General features: G+C 38.3%; 1 protein-coding gene across 1 annotated transcript in view; it reads left to right on the top strand.

Annotated features, from left to right (window-relative positions):
- The window catches only part of OPN4 (opsin 4), a 50,544-nt gene extending 39,532 nt beyond the window's left edge, over positions 1-11,012 (top strand). Inside the window, 4 exon segments of the mRNA XM_080402832.1 lie at positions 1,017-1,178; positions 2,209-2,247; positions 3,105-3,195; positions 3,198-11,012. Of these exon segments, the coding sequence (XP_080258958.1) occupies positions 1,017-1,178; positions 2,209-2,247; positions 3,105-3,195; positions 3,198-3,295 (390 nt within the window). The 3' untranslated portion in view covers positions 3,296-11,012.
- Positions 11,013-15,092: the final 4,080 nt, after the last annotated feature.

Here is a 15,092-nt window from a genome sequence, read left to right as displayed (position 1 = left end):
CTTAATAGTAACAGACTCACCAGGACAATTTCTCCAGTTCCATCAAAGTTCATGGTTTTCTATCTCTTATTTTTATTTTCTTCCCTGGGGAAAGTTTATCAAAGTCTCAATAATTTAAAGTATCAAATACTGAAAGTATCAATAATTGCTTTGATTATTTTCAAGCAATTATATGCTCTCATCTGATGGAAGCTACATCCAAAGCACGTAAATTGCTTACGTGAAACCCTTGCTGCATGAAAAAAAATTTAGAAAGTATATCACATTGTTATGTTCCCCCATTTTAAGGCAAGATATGCTGTCAAACAGAAAATAGGCTGCTTTGCCATAAGCTGCTCATCAAGCCCATTAGATGTTTCAATGTTTTATTATTATCTGGAATTCTGTGATTCTTCATCATTGTAGTGAAAAAGCTGACAGAGTGAGGAAAAGGAACAGAAATTTTTGACTTCCAGGAAATTCTGGTGGGTTGGGGTTTTTTAGGTTTTGTTTTCCCATTAGCTGGAAAAAGGTTTATAAAACCAGGGCCCCTTCGTGAAACAAAATGTTTCTAAAGCACAGATTCTGCAGTCCCCTGAACATTTCCTTCTATTTACTTCTGCTTCCATGCAAGCCGCTTTGGAAACATTGGCCCTAATTCCTCCAAACACCTGTGCTTCTTAACTAGGTACTACTATAGAAACAGTCTCCTCAGAGTCACAGGGTGCATTAGAGAATTTTCAACAATAGACTATAACAGAACAGTATTTTGTTTTAAATTTTACAGTGCATCCTGTGGAGAGAAAAAAAAAAAAGAGCAAGCTGAATTCTAGACTCAACAGACTTAATAGTTTTGTTTGTACCTCTTATCAGCAGAGATTTTATGAAGTCATACATGGCATAAATTTTGTGAAATGTCTTTTATACAACGTATGTCTCTTTTACAATTTCTGTCTAGGTAAAACTGACTCTCATGGGGCAAATTGGATGGAAGTCTAAGGAACATGAAGTGATTGTTTTTGCTCTACTCATTTCAGGGCTCTACTGACACAGATGATACCGAAACTGGTAACCCCAGTATGTTCTCCAGACTTGCTAGCAGACAGATTTCCTATGAAATGGGTAAAGACACAATTCAAACTAGCGACATAAGAGCCAAACCTAAATTGAAGAGCCATGATTCTGGGATTTGTGAGAAGGTAATAGATGCATAATACCTAAATTCTCTGGAACTGGTAGGTTAACAAATCTGCACGTTTTACCATAATTAACCCTAAAAGTTCCTACCAAGAAAATGGAGATAACCTATAAGTTACCACAATGAGTAATGACTTAGAGACTGTAAAAAGTCATCAGCTTTTTGTTTCCACCATGGTTTATTATTCAGCTGTCTTTGTTGCATTTCTGACAAGCAATGCAAACTTAGCATCTGAATGGTATGTTGTCTTGTGTTTGGTCTTAAGTGTGTATTAAGTAATATTTGTATTTCACTGTCCAAATTACTTGGTTGATCTTTTTGCTATCAGATGAACACATACAGTGAGAGGTAAAAAACAAGGCTATCTTTAGCATACCACTGCTTTTCAGACAGTCCTCTGCAATCCCCTTTTTGGTTTTTTTTTTCCTATACTTTTCATTTCACGTATGTAAAATATTGTGACATACCTATAAGTCATTTATGTCTTTCTTATCTGTGTTCATTTTTCAGACAGCTGTAGATGCTGATGACATATCCATGGTGGAACTGAATGTCACAGAGTAAATGCTACACCTACTATAAGAATTACTGTTTTAATATTCAGCATGGGTTTAACTAATCAAGGGAACAAAAACTAAGGACAATCTCAGTCTCTGAGCACAAATTACGCTATTTTTTGAGATGCAAAAATCACACGACTCCCAGCAGACTATAGAAAACATGACCACAAAGGGTAAATAATTGCTGAAACTAAGCAGGAGATTACATGTACTACGACGTTCTCCTTAAGTCAAACTTATTCAAGAAACCTGAATATTTTCTTGAACTCAGTAGGTCCCCTGATGAGGTCTGTGATTTCCTTAATGGAGCATGGAAGCATTAATTTTGTGCCATCTTTATACAAATAATGTACCCAGTAAGCTGAGATAGCCATTCTAATGGCTGTACCTCTGAGACAGCCATAGTCTTGTGGCAAGTACTGCTGGACAAGGTGACATTGTTAACTATTCCATTTTTTCTGTTTTGGGTAGCAGCAAACATCTGAAAAATGCACCTTGGAGGAAATCAAGGTAAGATTTCAAAACATGCCATATCACCTATTCAGTAAGATGCTGTGCTAGCATCTATTTCTTCTTCCATGTAACAAAGCTATAGCATACTGATTATTATCTTTTTTTTACATCTGTCACAACTGAGTCAACCTGCCTGCATTATTGACAGACAGCAAAATAAGAAAAAAGAGTTGACAAGTGAACACAGGCCAGTTTTATCTTTGTAATATTAACCCACATGTAATATAGATATCTTAAATTATCTCTTTATTGTTAGTAGTGATCCTTATGAGCTATGCTAGCCTCATCCTAACACTCCTGTGTTTTGGTTTTGTGCAAGTGACAGCTAACATTGCTATTATCAAAAATGGTAATAGATTTTCCCCTCAATTCCTGTTTTCACTTCATTCTCTAGCTTGCTCCCCGCCTTCAAACTATCCATGCTGTTATCACTACACTTAACATCACCTCTCGCCCCAATGAGCCTAAACTGTCCCTCTTTATGGAGGGACTCCTTACTTGATTGAATTCATAGACTATCTGAGCATATTCACAGGACTTTAGCTCACAGTTGAATGCACTGTCATTAGCTTGGTGTTTCATCAAAGTAGACCAGCTCTTAAATAGCAACTGCAAAGTCTGTGCTTTAGTACATTAACTTGTTTAACAGGTTTTTTCTCATAAGTCATTCATGAAGTATTAAAAAAATATTCAGATCTACTTTTTCCTCCATCCTTTAAGTTTGTTTTTGCGTTAGCCGTGGGGATTGGCAAAGTGTTTATCTACATATCTGCCACTTTTTCACAGATGATGTAACCTGATCTCCCTGCAGATGTTTGTGTTTTCCATTTCTTTTAAACCCTTGCATCCTTCAGAGAGGTGAGACCCCAAACGGTATTGAACAAAGAAAAGGAGAGTTTCACCATGGACCGTCTGCAGCCCAAATATCCAGCATTACAATAACATACACAACGTCCAAGGAGTAGACCTGCCTTCTGGATATAACTCTGGTTTCTTGTACCCTAAGATGAACAGCCACAAGCAGAACAAGAAGTCCAACAGCTGAGCGGTGCAAGCCAGAATGTCACCTTAGCCAATACTTCTGGAACAACTATGGACCAGCTAAACCCAGAATACCTTCCTACATTGTTCTGAAATACTTCTACAAAGACACAACACAAGACAGGCAAGGATAAAAGCAAGAGGAGTAAGCTTTTCAGCATCAGAACTCTCTCCAGTGGTTCACTTCTTGATCTGAGTCACATTGTAATTTTATTATTTCTTCTTTAGGCAGCTCATTACACCATTTCTTTCATTTGGATTTTACTCCGCTCGGGTATATCCCACCACTGCATGGATCTTACTTACAAGCCTCCTATGATTAACACGAGAGGAAAAGGAAAGCGTAAAATTCAAAACTAGCCTTTGTTAATTTAGTGTAGTTTAACTTCAAAGATATTGCAGAGCTAAAGCTGAAAAATTTGGGGAAAAACATACATTACTTCCTGAAGACAATTTCTTCACTATTGTGAAGTTCCTCAATCAAATGAAAACTTAATCACAGTCCAGTGCTCCCTTCTCTCATTAATGACACATTTCCCCTTACTTTCTTCTACAATCCTTCTACAAAAAAAAAAAAATTGTAGAAAAAATTGCCTTTCTTCTACAAAGGCAATGCACTTGAGCAGTAATTTGAAGTCTCAGATCTTTATTTTAATTTCTGAGATTCTGGGGAAGAGAAAGGAACAACACTGAGGATGAGGCTATAGTCCTTTCCATACCTAGCTTCTTTTTCCAACAGTCACTTAAGAGACCGGTTTAACCCACTCTTAGCTAACCTCCCCAGAGCTTTAGGAAAGTATTAGGAAACGCCTAAGAAAAGAGCCCTTGAAACAGTTCTTCCCCATGGACCCTCTAAGAGTTCTCCCTGTGGTTGCAATAATGCAGGGAACCCAGTAAGTCATTCTGTCCTAAGTAAATCAGTTCTTCCTTATGTCACATCAGAAAAAAACAATGAAAATGTAACCAGCTTATTCCCTCGAAGGGAAAAAAAGTAATCAGTGAGTTCCAGAAGATTTAGGGCATTGTTTTGAAGCAAACTTTCGGAAACTTACTTCAAACTGACCTTTATTAAATGGAAGGTTATTAAAACTAAAAATGGAGGTGATAATCACTTCTGTAGCAGCAAACCATTAGATCATGAAAAAGTGGGCTGTTCAGGCTGGTAATAAACTGCTGAAAGAAACAAACTATACAAAACCCAGGATGTTTTTATGTAAACAAAATCATAGGCATTAGAGATGGAAAGGAGCTATTACAGTTCCTCCCTTCACCTACCACAACCGGATATTGTCTCCAGGCAAAGGACAATATTAAACTGATAACATATACAGCTAGTAATAAGGAGAAAGAAGAGAGAAAACATATAATCTTCAAACAGGAAGTACTTTCAAAGATATTCATCAAGTCTGAGGAATTTTATTATGACTTATTGCTTAGGCTTTTAAAATTATTTAAAAGTGTGAAGCATGATCATGTAATTCTTCCCATCTTTTGTCATGGAAGCCGCTCACACTAGTGAAAACTGGGAAGAAATGCTAGAAAATGCTGCCCATTTCATATGGGTCCCAAAAGGCTGAACCTGTCAAGAAAATAGGTCAAACCTCACACATGCTGTTTCACGTGTTAATAAGAAGTGCATGGTATGTGTCATTAAGAGCACTGCTCCCATCATGATTTTGTTCCCAAGCAGTATTCTTGAAGACTATGCTCTGCACTCTTCTGCATTCCCTTCCACTTTTAGAGGGTATGAAAAGAATACTTCCCTGGCTAGAAAAGTCTTACAAATCCACAGCATGTTGTCCTCTATATCCTTCAACTCCAACATGTACTAGAGATTAGTTTGTATCTACAAAAAGAACTACAGCTGTTCACGTTCATCTACTTACAAGAGGCTTGAAAACTATATATTTATTAGGATGAATTTTTTTGGGAGCACTTCAAAACTCCTGCGTGTACTCCCTGTGTAACTAACAGCTTTACCTTCCCTTCACCTCCTCTGAGACTATAAAAATCATTCAGGGCAAAGCCTACAAAATGCATTTCACCTGAATACCTCTCCAAGTGATTCACACTGTAACCCCACTGGCATTTGGAATAAACCATTATTAGTTCATATTTCATCTCATCTTAGCAGCTTTATTTGTGTTCTGTATCCTCTACTTGGCAGCCATTCTTTCCGCTTTGCTGTCTCTTTACACCCTTTAACACAGATGACTGACTGGATTAAAATAATTTAGGACTGAGATGATTCACGTTTCAGCTAAAGTCAACTGCACAGCCTGTTCCGCACTGCAGAGACTGCCTGTAGTTTACCATGCACTTGGGTAAGCTCCAGTGACTTGGAGGTGTGAAAGGACTGAGGCAAAACTGAGGTGCTTCCCTTTGGCCTTTTGTACTACAGCAGCTGTTCACGGAGCAGCCTGCTGGCAAAGGCAGTAGCAAGCAGTGTGAATTACCAGACAAGCTCTTCACCTCCATCGCCTCAAGCTCAAATTCAGACTTGGGTCACAAGTGAAAATGTTTGGTCTGATCATAGAAGCAGTTCTGAAAAACTGCTGAGCAATCAGTCACTATTGGTTCTGCAAAGAGGGTAGGTGTCAAGAGCCAGCATAATAAAAGGCTGTTACAAGTCAAGATTGAAGCACTACATAAGCCAGATTCACAAGCTGCCAATCTTTCAAATTTTCACATATTGCAAGGGACCTTAGTCCCTGTGTTTTGCTGGCTGCAGCCTCATTTTCCATACTTTTGGAAACTGGTTTGCATCCACGATTGGACTAAAAAGTCATCATGGCATGTGACATTGAGTAAATTTTCACACATTCTCAGGTAAGACAGAGTAGCAAAAAGTGTTTTTCTTGAAGTCATATGCAAAACCAACAGCAAGTCTGACATTCAGAAAAAAAAATCGAAGGCATCTCCAACAGTTTTTGGGTGTTTCTACAGCTCTTTAGGGCATAACACGGGTAAGTTGCATGTGTTCCTGCCTTTCTCCATGTGACCAGTGCCATTTTTTACCTAGGCCATTCCAAGAAGTGCTGCAGTATGTCCCTCACCCTCTGATCCCTCAGTGAAAGGTATTACCATCTCAGAAACGCTGACAGGGTATCGTTCTGTGTCTGATTCTGAAACCACTATTTCCACAGGCCTCTATTAAGAGAGTGCCCTTATCTGCAAAGCAATGTTAGTATCAGACAATGCTATTTCAGTGGCTGAGCAACAGGTATCTCAGTTCAAACACTTGTGCTTGTAGCCTTGCAGCTGTTAATGTCACAGGAATGTGAGGAGTCTCATGTTATAAATAGGTTTATATAAAAGTAGTCTTACAACAAAGAAATAAATTATTAGTACTGTCATTCCCAGCAACTCGAGGCATAAGCCACAATCCCATACACTAAATGTTTCATGTAGAACAACAAGATTACTATACCTTTCTTATCCCATGAAATGTATAGCCTAAATGCTCATTTCCAAACTCATGCAAAGTTCACAGTTGTCGAGATTTCCAAGTTGCCCTGTTTACATTCTTTCTAAGGACTCAGTAGACTCAGTAGATCTTCAGTGTAAGCTTAACAAAGCCAGAAAAGTTTCTCTAGAGCAAATCTAGCCTTAACAGTCTAATACAAAGCACAAACATTAGTAAGAAGATTTTATTTTGTAGGAAAATACTTCTTTTAGTTATACCAGTCCTGGCAGCAGCAGGGTTCTGCTGGAGACTTACAGCACAGGAATTCTATGTACCTGGCTCGCAGATCAAAGCAAATGCTGCAAGAGTCATGTCAGTGTAGGAAAATGCTAGTACATTTTCCAAACACTGGTATCACCTCATTGTGTATAGAGATCTCAGGATCTCATGATATTTAGACTACAAAGCTGGCCTCACAGTGGTTGGTTTGAACATTACCTACAAACACCTTGTGGCAATGAAATTGGCCCTCAAGATTAAGATTCATCTGAAACTGGGGGCAAATAGTAGGCTGGGAAGAATGGAAAGGGATTCGTCCCTCTTTACAGTGAACTTTTCCTCCCTACCCTTCTGTGGGGTTTGGTTTGTTGTTTTTTTTTAAACTTATACAAACAGCAGTATTGATGCAGATTTAGTACCAAAGATTTTTTTGATCGCTTTCAGGAAAATCTTAACCAACCCTTGCCAAGGAGACTTATATGTGGGAGAACTTTTTTGAGACCCACTTTCATTTGGCCTACTACAATACATACCCTGCCATAATCCATCAGATGTATGACTCAGAAGCACAGAAATTCACAGCAAAATCTGCCTAAGTATGTCTTCTGATGATAACTGTAACTTGAGAGATGCATTTCTAGAAGCATCCTTTTTAACTTCATCAGGCTTAAGTCAAGCCTTAGGTACACTGTAGAGCTGAGTGAGCTGCAGCTCAGGTTAACTTGTCTCGGCACAGAAACACAGACATAACCTGAAAGTAAAGCTCATCATGTGCCTCTTAGTCCATTATTGTTTGGTGTTTTCTTTTATGGAGTCATATGTGATTTTCTAATATTACAGTTTATCCTGGAGACAGTTATCTCATACATTAGTAATGGGAATTTTTATGATACAGCAGTTGCAGTTTATGTTGCATTATATGAATTTGTGTTTCTTTCTCCCAAGAATCCACTCTCAATATTATCATCTAACTTCAGCATTCTACTTTGCTGTATTTAGCTTAAGCCAATAAAAAAATGAACACAATACACTTGTAAAAAAGTTAGCAAACCATGTTCTACCCACTACGTAAAAACAAAGACATTATTCATTTCCCTCAACATTTAGACTTCACTGCGACTTCCACAAGTGTACAAGAAGATGGTTCAGAAACAGACACAAAAATCTGAGACTACATCATTGGACAGCACAAGGTCTCCCATGTAAAGTTTCATAAAGGACATTTCCTGAACAGGCCGTGGGACACTTATGGGTATACTTACAGTTGCTGTATGTTTTCCATTGACTGGAAAAACAGAATGGAAAATACATACCCTTCCACACAATGCCATGCCTGAAAGGTCACATATAAAGTGACTGTATGTCTAATGTAACAGCATTTCCTTCAAAAGCCCCAGTACTTTAAAAATGTATTACACATTCTCAGATGCGCTCTTTGGATTGGTATTCATTTTTTTCGAAGTTTTTGAGATGCCTGAAGGTAATCATGTGCATAAACATCTACACAACTCCTCAGAACACACAATTGAAATGAAGGAGTTAAGAGTATGCTAGGTCAGTACTAAAAGTGACTGAATTTTTAAAATATTTTTCTGGTCTAGTATTTGCTGCTAACTCCATGAAACTGTACATTAATAAATCTCCTAAGTTTCAGATTTTTTTAAAGCCAAGGTTATTACTGATAGATGAGCTGGGCTGCAACCTGTATCATTATTAGGCCTACTGTGACTTGATGTAGAAAGCAGTAAGCGCTTTGGTATAGCAAAACCTTAAGAAGATGAGAAAGGACAGTGCTGAGAAAATGCACAGAAGTTAGAATCAGAAGTTCAAGATTCTGGTGGGGTTTTTTCTATGTTTTCTGTGTGACCTTGGGAAAATTATTTTCTCATAACTCGGTATTTCTACCTCTAAAATAGAGATAACATGCTCTTCATCATCATCAGGCTACTTTCAACTAGCTTTTGCAGTTTGTTCCAGGATTCACAACTAGAAATATAGTTTTCTTTTTCCACTGTTAACATTTTCTTCCTTTACTATACAGTTATTGAAACGTCTAAACTATTCTATTACATATAAAAGTCAGAGATTGTAACTGAAGGGGATAAGGGATGCATAGTAGTTCATTTTCTCTACAGGAGTTACTCATCAGAAATAATTTAGACGCCCACCATGCTGACTTCAGCTATCATTTAAAGGTATATTTTACTTTGTGACATGAGTCAAGTAGAACCAAGCATTTTAATGGTAAAACGTAATTAATAAAAATATATATCATGCAATTGTGTACATTCTTTGATCAATGAGCCGATAAGTAAAAATGTATTCCCTTGAGAAGGCTGAATATTTAAAATCACTGGATCAAATTTTGCTCTACAGTACATAAGCAAAAAGGAAAACTTATCTGTGGAGAAGGTGCTGAAACAGATCTATGGAGAGAAACAACTTATTAACAGATGATATAAGAGAGGGATCCTTGAAAAAGGGCTGAGGCCTCATCAGTAAGGTTTGTCCCTTGGAGTCAGCAAAGTCAAACAGATAGTAAAGTGATTTTTAGGGATTTTTTCTCTATTAATGGGGTAAAAATCATCAGTGGAAGAAAGGAGTCATTGATCAGCAGTGTCATCCAGGAAACAAGGGCAACATTAACATAAAATCAAACCAATAAGATTTTCACAGCCTTCCCTGGATACTGCCTAGAATGAAAATCAGAGATAACTGCATAGTGCAGTCTGCTCTGAACATCAAATAGTTGTTTCTGTCCTGTCCAGACATAAGCAAGCCTTTTCAGGGCCAGCTTCTTAGTTTCATGCACAAAAGAGCTCCATTAATGTCAAAGGATTTAAAGCAGGGAAATTCATCAAAGTTTGAACTCCAACAAGTGTTAAGGATACAGTGAGGCTCAACCATAAAAGGAAAGAATTAAGGAAAGAATAAGACTATAGTCTTAAAAACTTACAGAAGCATTTCCAGTGCCTGGAGCACATGACTCTTACCACAGGGCACTGGATTCTCTACAGTAACTGCCCAGTGCTGAGCTGTGGCTTTGAGGAAATCAGTTCTCCATCAGACTTTGACTAGTTTTAATATATACTAGACTGGTCATAGTTGTAAGCACATAAGCAGAAAACTGAATATACCTCAATTTTTTCGGCAATGCCTCTCCCCTTATTTGTCTATATTAGACATATTATGCAAGGTCACTTAAAAGAAGAGGAAAATAAGAAAAACAGGTCTAAAAACTAACCAAGAAAAATTGGTTTTCTCTTCTTTAACCAAAAGTTTCAGATCTGAATTTAGTAGATCTTTCCCAGTGCCACTGCTCACCTTTACCTTGTTGTGCAGACTGTAGAGAGAGCCTGCTCAGCTCAGTCCACATCTAGAGATTCTTCTAATTTTCTCTACTGCCAGCAACAAGTGACCAGTCAACCCTTCTCCAGTTAATTCCACAGGGCCAGAGGGCAGGCCTTTTCTTACCCTTTCCAAGGACCTGGCATGAAATAGCTGTTTCTCACCCCACTTCTCTCTGTAACCTTGATCTCTTGATTGCCCATAAGCCCAGGTCTCAGCTCCCTTCTACCAGGCAGATCCTGCAGTCAAGTATTCCTTGTCACTCACCCCAGAGTCAGCTCTGGAACAGTCTAGCTTTCAAGCCCTCCCAGCAGTATTACCATCTTCTTCCAGTTCTCACCAGTTCACGCTTCTAGTACCCCTTTCCAAGCAGTCCCCAACACCCTCAGGTGCCAAAGCCAGCATTAATTAAACACAGCCCCCTCCTGGCTTTTAAAGAAACCATGTATGCTTTCACCTTAGCATGTAAACAGATGGAGTCTGGGTTTATAATAATCCTCCTACTGTTATTTAAAAATAAGAATCCTTTTGATGCTGCTGTCCCCCGCTAAAGTCTCTGAGTAACAGACACACATGGCAGAACACTTAATGTATTGTACATTATTGTACACATAATGTATTGTTTGAGGTGTATTGATACATCTTATTCAAAGTGCTGTTTTCCAGACACACTGGTTAAAACTCACTTTCTGCTGCTGCTCAGTGAAGTAAGAGAACTTAATCTGATGAAGGACAGAGCTGAGGCAGTAGCATCAGGCAGCTCAGTGGTTGGTCATATTCACTGCATAGATTCCTTCTGAAAATCATTCCTCTGAAAAAGAAAAAAACACACCAATCTTTCAGATCCTGGATCATTATCTTCAGTCAGATGAGAAATAAGTTTCATGCAGTAAAAGCTGTTCTCCTTGGGCACTGCAGAGACCATTTATTTCAACTGAAGGAATTAAAAACATGAAAACTCCAAGAAATGTCATGTGAAACTCCATTCCAATAAATCACATCCACTTTAATTCTTGCTTTACCTCAAATTGTCAGAGTAGAGGATGGCCAAAGGCAAAGGAAGCAAAAAAGAAAACACAATTCAGGATACCCATTAGCACTGCATCAAAATAAAGCAACTGTAAATACGCTAGGGAATCCTGAAGTGTTTCAAAACACAGTAACTTCACAGAAAACATGCCTCTTTCCCACTGTGGGCCACCATCAGAAAAGGAACTTAAGAGTTACCATCTTGTGTCAGACTTCTCCTTGCTTCTTTCACTGACTCAACCCTCCTTGATTTTTTCTCAGGTGCAGAAGCCAGACCATAGTGATTTCAGAGACAGGGCTAAGGAGGCCACAGTATGTTAGAGAGCTGCATCTTGCAGCTTCCCTTCATTGTGCTGTTTCCTGAAATAGAAAGAATCCCCATCACTGCTGAACCTGCTCCATTTTTACTGGGTCACAGCACAAAGGCAGTTGGTTATTAGAGCAGGTAATGAACAAGGCAATAGTGTGAGCTGGCTGAATTCTAGCTTTTAAAAACAAAATTACTGTAGGAATTTTCAAAATAACACAGCTGACTGTCCAACACCATTGGAAGCCATTTCTCAGAAACTTAGGATTTTGGGCTCAGATAAGATCAGTGCATTTCTGTTGCCAAAAGATGGCCACAGCCACACGCCTCACCAGAACAGCCATACAGGTAGGAATGGCATGATATCAATCAGGACTTGCAGCATAATGATTCAGCCACATGAGGTGGATCCTGATGGAAAGTGGGTTTCAGGGAGATGTAATTTCTCATCCACTATTTATGGAGGATTCCCTGAACAGAAAATCATGGCCATTAAACCACTTCACAGGGATCTCAAATCAATTCTGAATTTTTCAGTTAAAATGCTAAAACAAAACAAAAAGTCCCATGGCAATAAAGCAACATCCCCTACTAAGTACTTTGTGTCTTACTGATTACTCGCTTAAGATTTTCACAACAGTAGTATTTCTTCCCCAGTTTGGGATCTCTCAGGACTGGAGGCAGAGATTTGAAAAAGGAACCTGTTTTGGCAAAGGACATTCAATTGAACTTCAGCAACTGAAACTCTTTGGAAGTCCCAGCCTAAGTACTAATGCAACGGTCCCAGCTATCACACATTCAGTGCAAATTACACTTTTTTTGGGTGATTTGGAAATTCAAGAGGACACCATAATGTTTCTGTTTCAATATGTGACTAACTCATAGGCACTTGTCTTTGCTTCCTCCCTCCAAGAGCTAGTGGCTTGGTTCCACTTAAGAAACATTGGTTCCAGCAGAATTCCTTGACTTCAGTTATAATTTGACTGTTATTATTTTACTTGATGTCAATTTGAAAGATCTCATCAAAAGAAAAAAGCTCATAACAGAGACCATATTTTATTGGAACTTTCATTCCAGTCCCTCTGCAATTGATAGCCAACATGTAAAGGGAAGGGCTGAGGAACAAAATAAGCTAAATGGAATAAGGAATAAGACATTCCTGTTGACTTGTCCAGGAGCTCTGTTCTTGTTAACTCGTACATTCCTTTAAATGTGGGGGAACTGACTCAGGTTACTCATATCATAGGATCCTGAATTTGTATCCCATTTGTCCTCCACAAGTCCTAGGCCACTGAAACTCAATTGGAAAGATTGGCTGACCCTAAACAAACGTTTTTATTATTGAAATAGCCAATAAAGCTACATCTTAAATTAATTTATTTTACTTACTGTGATTGAACAGAGGTATTCAAGAACATTTTTGACATGGTGTGCTTTTTCTCCTAGTCCTTCATTCTGCTTACTGCATGAAAACATCATGCAAATGCAAATTACATAGCCGATTTGCCAGTTCCCATCTTACATGAATTGTACTTTTCACATCTGACCATCAAGACATTCCTGATCTGTCTTCCTCTCAACTGAGAAACAATCTTCCTACACACCTTTCAAATAGGAAAAAAATTACCATTTAGGAGAATCAAGCTAATCCAGCTAGCGTACTCCCTCACCCTGCCTGTCATGCTTTGAGTTCAGTTCCTGCTCTATTCCCAGCACAACTGAAAACACTAAGAAAGGAATGGAAAAATGTGTGAATGAAAACTGAGATGACTTTGGTTAAATCATTATTAAATAGGCAAATTCTCATCTGAAACAGTTCTGTCACTGTATTTTGTTGGAGCATTTGGCTACAGTCTCTTAACCGATGTTGAGTAGCAAATGTTTGCTTTTGCACATACTCTCTTGTGCAGATTTATGTAACTGGCAGGACAGATTGCTAGCATAAATGTATTAAATGAAAACTGTTGTGCTAGGTTTCAGTTTAGTTTGTTCTATTTCCCTTTTAACAGACATACTACTACAATAATAGCTTACTCCAGGTTATGTGTTGAGGTGGTGGTGTTAAACAGATTTACTTTATGCTTGAAAGTCCAGGAAAAATTCTGTGAGATGTTGAAAGGTGGGGTACCGAGATGCTACCCTTTGAAGAAAAAAAACATATACCAGCAGTCATTCTCCAGTGGCTGCCAAGTTTATTTTAAAATCATTATCTTTACCTGCAACTACAAAGTGTCCAAAGCATAACTTGTAAGCCACTGTGAGAAAAAATGCTGAGCCAGTTCACATGTTCTATTTACAATTAAATGAAAAATTCTCAGAAGTGTGTGTCATTTTGTTCTTCCTTTACTACTTTAATGCAGTGAATGTATGTATCATCAGCAGAGCAAAATACTTGTTAATTCTGGTTTGTTAAAGTACATGAGCTGGGCAGTCTTTCTTCATTTGCGTAATCTAGAGGTCATATATCCCTTTATAAAATTCTCTTTTAAAAGACTCTGGGAATGTGTATTTTAATGCTCAGACAATTTTTTAGAGCTCAAGGAAAAGTGGTGCTTGAGTAAGTATTTATTTGGAAGAGCCAACTGGCTCACAGTTTTCTCAGCTAAGTTTATCCTGTTCTTCAGACATCACAATTAAAACTGTTTCAACTGAAAAAAATCATGAGATCAAGGCACCAAGTAATCAAACTGAACAAGACTGATATTCAGCTGACACTACTTTGTGGTAAGTATCAAAAATAATCAGTTTTGAGCTACAGTATGGCGTTAACTCCCTCTGTGACCTTGACAATCCAATTAACTGCAGTGCCCAAGTTTATCTGTGAATGGGCATGTCATTTACTCTTGGACTGATGCAACACAAAATTAGGAAGGTTTTGTATAATGGTTGCAAACTGTAACCTTTTGTCCATACTCAAACATAGGATTAGCAGTGCCTGTTTTAAGAAAGATGCAATGACAGATTAATCAGCCTTCAACTGAGAAATGCAGAGAGATATCAAGTGAAACAGGTGGGAAAAGATTCACCTTTCCCTTTATACAAATAGCATGCATTTACAACTGAATACTTAAGAGTTGAACAGCGAGCTAGAATTAAAAGGCCAACATTTATTTAGACAAACTAACTGAATATAGATCAAGTTTAAACTTCAAGAGAATTCCAGCTTTCCTTGTGTCTAAAATCAGAGCACAAGATTTGTGGAAATTGTGTAGTCGACACTGACATTTTGAGGCTGGATTGGCCCCAAGTATGAAAGCTGCCTGGCTTCTGAGTCAAGCCGCATTGCTGGGATTCATCCTGCTGACAGTTCATCTTGAATTACCTACTGCCATAACTCTGTCTTTACCCTGTACTAGGAATGTTACGCTAATAACGTGTCCCAGGGAAATGACAGGAACAGTCCAAGGAGGTTACCACATGGACAGCCTTCTT

This window comes from Falco punctatus, assembly GCF_963210335.1.
Source record: "Falco punctatus genome assembly, chromosome: 9".
Classification (NCBI taxonomy): Eukaryota; Metazoa; Chordata; class Aves; order Falconiformes; family Falconidae; genus Falco; species Falco punctatus.
The sequence above is the reverse complement of the archived record's forward strand: the minus strand, read 5'-3'. Positions and strand labels throughout refer to the sequence as shown.